This window comes from Dreissena polymorpha, chromosome 6 (assembly GCF_020536995.1).
Source record: "Dreissena polymorpha isolate Duluth1 chromosome 6, UMN_Dpol_1.0, whole genome shotgun sequence".
NCBI lineage: Eukaryota > Metazoa > Mollusca > Bivalvia > Myida > Dreissenidae > Dreissena > Dreissena polymorpha.
Window position 1 is genome coordinate 58969354 of NC_068360.1, and position 6000 is coordinate 58975353.

Sequence of the window (6000 nt, forward strand, 5' to 3'; positions counted from 1 at the left end):
TTAAATACCGTACTTTGTGAGCGGAGAGTTATAAGATCCATATCAAGCTTCTGTTTCTCAAGTCCCAACGTCAAGTTTTCAATTTTCACGCTGGCTGCATAAACCACTCCTTTTTGTTTATCAAGTCCCAACGTCAAGTTTTGAATTTTTCCGCTGGCTTCATCCACCACTTGATTTTGTTTCTCAAGTCTCGAGGTCATCTGTTCAATTTTCACGCTGGCGTCATCAAGGGCAGAATTCACCTTGTCATTGATGGATTTCATGTCATTTACGATCTGTTCCCATTTGATTTCGTTCCGTATCATCCTCTCCAGAAGCATCTCTTCATAGTGATACTTAGAACACACCGGGCACGACGGTTCAGCTGCATGTGCCCTCAAAAGGGCGCAGGCGACAACTAAAACACACTCAATAGCTCGCATTCTGAGTCGATCTCACTGTCCCTTGGTAGTCTTGTTCAATGTCTTATGCGCTGAATGGATTTGCTTAATATATTCATTCGCAAGCGCAAAAAGTGTGGAGTATATGACGTCAGATGTTATTGTCTTCTGGAGCTTGAAACGAAACAGATTCCAAAAGCATGCAAATAAATTCACATTCTTTCTTTAAGTACTGTTTACGAAATGCCAAAAAGGCATCATGGATGAACAGTAATTATCAGTTCACATCTTTTAAGTTAATGTTTTAAAGGAAATAATCTTAATCTCCGTAAACATGCACATCTGTTAAGATTCAATTAATAGAAAGATCTTAAGAAAAGTAGAAAGGAGCTGCCACCTGCTCCTTGTTGGTTAATTTTCCGCCTGAGAAATGTTTTAGCAACGTAACGTGGAATATTGAAGGAATTTTCTTTGAATTTAGAACTTATTTAAAATGACGCATATTACATTTGTCCAGCATATTTTCGTCGATAAGCATTGGTATTATGACAAAATAAGCGCGCTTCAATGGGTATTTTCACTAACTGAGTGCTTTTATCAAAAAGCGTTACTTTTTTTTTATAAGCGCTTATAAAAATGAAACATTTTGACATATGTGTAAATGAACCATTTAGAAAATAAATTGTTTAAGAATCTTACCGTACACGCTGTCGATGTATCCCTTTAAACGTATGATATGTATCACTCAAAAATATTTCGGAGAGTCATGAAATGTATATTATAGAAGGATTTGATGTAGATCATATTACTCGCTGATTTTGTCATACTAATCAAGCTTGTTTGCAGATTATGTTGAAGAATATATAGATCTATTATATCAAAACTGTAGTACCGTTTTTAGAATAAACCTTTCATTTGACCGTCGCACAACACGATTATTTGGCACTGAGAACCGATGTCTTACTTCGTCAGTATGTGTGGATGGGAATTTTCATGTGTCATAAATAGTTATGTGAATGTCCTTTTGTTACTTATGAAGATTGAATGTGGAAAAAAATCGATTGGGATATTTGTTGTTTACATTAAATAATTTTGATGTGCACTTACTCGCTAAAATTCCTACGTTTTTTACAATCTAACAATATTCGAAATGGCGTCTTGAAATTGCTAGATAGGGCACGGACACTATGTCAATAAAATGGATTCCATGTGAAAATGTTATTTAGGATACGAAACTATGTGCACCTATCTTTCAAAGTAAAAAATACATACAAACAAGTGAAAGCAGTTGTATTTCGCGAAATGCATCATCATGCTGTTGAGTATCACAGAATAGTACTATTTTGAATACGTATTTTCTCAAATTTGAAATGACTATAACTTTTTGTATTTCTAATTCTGTTTAAACAGAAAAACTATTTATTGTATGTCATTTTAGAGAATCTAACGCCAACTTAAGAACTTCATAAGAACGCGGAAACTTGGAATACTGCACGTCACAATGTGTAACTAGAGATACCAAATAGCATCAAAGTTGTGCAGACAGGGGAGCGAATCCGTACTAAGCAATTTAGTCTAATAGTTGGACTTCATTTTATATATCCTGTGGAGTGGAATTAGTAAGGGTTTCATCCCATTTAAATTTATATGAATGATTTAACTCTAGTAACAGTACCCTTACGCATATTTTTTTTATATTTGACCGCAAGTTTGTCATATACATGACTAACTACAACAACGACATAAAACGTTCAAATGATTAAAGTTGTGTTCACCGCCTTGGATCTGTCAGGTTTGAAGGCGCGCCAACCCTTACATTATGCGCTAGCAAATATTTAAAACTGTATAATTATGAAAACGGAAAGTGCATAATTGACAACATAGAAATAAAACATCTTATAGAATTATACAAAAAATGATCAGTTATAAGGTTCAATTGAAAAACACAACTTAAACCGATTTAGAGGCGTAACGAAAGGCGCACCGAAACTCACATCTATATAGTCCACTATTAACCACTAACACAGACGTATAAATAAACATTTGCCTCATAACATGGCATTACAATTGAAAAGCAACTAAAAGAAATAAATGTTAACAGCGCGATGAAAAAGTTTGGATTTATAAAGAGAAATACATGAAAAAAGCATGATGATAACGTAAGGATTTATAAACAATTACATTTTACATGTATCATATTTTAAGTTATATGGAAACAATCATCCTTGCTGAATCGGCTAAACATTTTGCTATCAACATGCTCTCAATTAGCAACACAGTGTTCAAAAACAATGTTAATGTTCGTGTGTCGTATGAATAGACCAAGTAACGATAGATAGTAAATTAAGTATCATGGTATAGGTTTAAAATATATGTATACGTTTATACCAAGCCTTTCGATAGATTTTAAATAACGTTAATACATATGGCATTTAAACAATAAATAACTTTAAAAAGAAGTTCGTTTTAAATGAGAATCCAAAATAGACATCAGTGCCTTTTTTTACTCTGATTGTTCTTCTTGGATTAACACTGGTTTAACTCAAATGTTAAAAAACAAGTTACAAGTCGACCAAAATAAACTTATTAGGTTCATATTAAATTTGCATACTGGGTCCCACATAGGTATAAAACATTTTACTAGTATAAACTGGTTGCCTATTGAAAGTCGAGTAAACCAGATCACACTTTGTCATGTTTTTAAAAGTAGCTCAAAGTTGGCTCCGCTATATTTGGGAGATTTCACTCCAGTCAGTAATATCCGCAATAAGAATACTAGGTTCAGAGTTAGAGCACAGTCAGACTCACCTAAAACCGATTTTGTCATGCATGATTGCCATTTCAAGGGTCAATGGGTCAGGCAAAAAGTCATTTGCTTTCAATGGCTGTACTCTCTTGAACTCTCTTCCTCAGAATATAAGAGATGTCAAAAGTATCGCATCTTTGAAACACAGTGTTAAGGAGCATTTTTAAGACAGATTGATTTTTAATATGCATCTCTTTTCATGCCTTACTGTTGATTTAATACGAATGTTAATATTGATAGTTTTATTGTGTCTTAATATCTAGTTGTTGTATGATTATTTTATAGCATGGCAATTAACTGTGTTTAACTTTTTAACACTTAAAATGTGATGACTTCTTAAAAATGTCTAGTCAATAACTTATCAGAGTATTTTCTATGCAAAAGTAAGTGTAAATAAAATATGTCAAATGTCTTTCATTATAACATACTGTGATATAATCATATACTGTGATATAAAACGTTGTCTATTATGTCATATAATATTGTATCTAAAGGCCCACAGTGGAAATAAGGGTTTAATTACCAAACCCTTATTGTGCAATCCTTAACGTATAATGTTGATTGACATGGATTTGTTTATACATGCAGGTTTTTTTATTTGTTGTGTGTATATAACATGCTGCCATGTAAACATTTGCATTTTATGTTGAAATAAATCTATCTATCTAAAGATTTCAAATCAGCCATTAACAAAAATTAATAAAACGACACGCTTCTCTTTATGAATACTTTAATCAAATGCTCATAACAATAACAATGCAAGTTGATCATGTGTGCTTTTATTTCCCGTTCTTCCATCCATTATTCTTAATCGTATTTAAACCACAATATTTTTGGAAGCGTTTTTATCGAATGCAAACTATCCTGTCAAAAAACGCGATTTAGGAATCAAATGACTGAACAGAGCAAATTGATGGTGTACATATTAAAGTTCCCAATTATGCATGAAAAACACAAACTCTAAAATATATTTTGGATTTGCTCGATGTATATTTATCAAACTTGTATTACTTTAATATTTTTCAGCTAAACAAAACATTCACCTCAGAATTAAAATCCATAAAATTCTGCGAGTCTAGCTTATCTATTGTGTGTTTCGTCACATAAGAAACGGCATAAGTTGTAAAATGAAACATGAAAGTGCAAACAATTGGTTTATTAATAAATCGCCCCCCCCCCCCACCCCTTGATGCAAAAAGGTACCATGTGCCTCCTTATTTTAATGTCATGGGTTAATGTCATGTGGTGCCTTTTTCCACCAAGGGGGCGATTACTGTTAGGGAAAGAATAACATTTGAAGACATATACTAAACAATAGTCCCTACGATACATCTGTGTCAGACGTGGGCCACAGATTATCGACATCCGGTCCGGCTCAGCAGTATATTAATGTCTACTGCTAACACAAGTTACACGTTGAGTTTCGTTTACACAGGCCATTACGAATATGGAATAAAATGAAATTCTTAATTCAGATTGGTTCCACGTAACGTGCGTGGCGTATGTGTCCATTCCTCACAGAGCAGAACAAGTAAGCATGTTGTAAGCTAAGCTTCCATCCAGACTCGTCTTTAATAAAAATTCCTATGTAGTACATTAAGAAAACATGCATATTTTAAAACGGCAAGCGATAATATAAACGACAAACGACATTTGCACATTTGATCGTAGCATTTTTTGGATTATATTTGCCAAATTGCATTGAAAATTAAGGTCGACTTATTTAGTCGCTTGTCGTGGTAATCAAATATGCAATATTGAATACCACCGTATTAGAAACGTAAAGCTTAGAATGAATACATTGTCGTGTGCAATTTAGCATGTCCCATCTAGCAGAACTTTACACATTTAAAAATATGTGTTATTTGATATATAATTAGTTGATGTTCTTGTTAAGGGATGAGTCTATAGTGAAAGAAAGTATAACCCCTTTTTAGTATTCTCTCCATTTATAAGAATTTCAATCTGATAATTCAACAATCATTATTTGTTTCACAAACATAAGACAAAAAGCATGAACGCTTTCTTATTTTGTTGCACGATATGGTATGTTGTTTTGTTAAGACTATAGCTGGGTCCGCACTCGAGGCCATGGCACTGGCGGTAGAGAAGGCTGCGGTCGTGCTGCTGTGCATGTCACAGAAGTACAAGGAGAGTCCAATCTGCCGAACTGGTAGGACAAGTCGTGTCCATTAACAACAAGCCAATATATGTCTTATAGATATAAAGAAGTACAAGGAGCCTCCAAATTGTAGAACGGGTATGATAATTATTGTCAATTTACAGTCGACAAAAATATGTGTAATATATGTAAATTATTTTATTCGTCGCAATGTTATTATTATGCATACATGTCAGGCGACAATACGAAAAGTTTAATTAACATTTAAATAAAATAATGAATCATTTACATATACTGAAGTTGTCTATTTTGCAACGCACTAAAATGCAACAGCACATATTATGTGTGTAGCCATTAAACCAATTAATGGTATTGTGATTGACGCAATAGTATTTCACTTGTCTACTTATCTTTTAATAAAACTTAAATAGTAACCAAATATTATATTCAAAGATATTAATGACAGAAAATATCTCAAACAAATTCCAGCAAATAGGTTTAGTTTGAATTAGACTTTTATGTCTAATGTGTCATATTTTTCAGAAGCTGAATATGTATCAGGACTTCATTCCAATGCGCGTTCAGGAAAATACCTGGCAGACGGCTGGCTGGGCATTTTGCGGAAACGAGACTGTATTTCTCGGAGCCAAAGGTTGATGTCGACTTCCCTAGACTGGTGAAGGAACTCAATG

At 33.5% G+C, this 6000-nt stretch overlaps 1 protein-coding gene across 4 annotated transcripts in view; it reads right to left on the minus strand.

The window, feature by feature from the left end:
* The window catches only part of LOC127833540 (heavy metal-binding protein HIP-like), a 36688-nt gene extending 36227 nt beyond the window's left edge, over window positions 1-461 (minus strand). For 3 of the 4 annotated variants that reach the window (XM_052358849.1, XM_052358848.1, XM_052358850.1), the window contains exon 1: window positions 14-461. In XM_052358849.1, the coding sequence (XP_052214809.1) occupies window positions 14-422 (409 nt within the window). In that variant the 5' untranslated portion in view covers window positions 423-461. Of the gene's footprint in view, window positions 1-8 lie in introns of all 4 variants that reach the window. The other variant, XM_052358852.1, reaches the window with a different exon arrangement.
* Window positions 462-6000: the final 5539 nt, after the last annotated feature.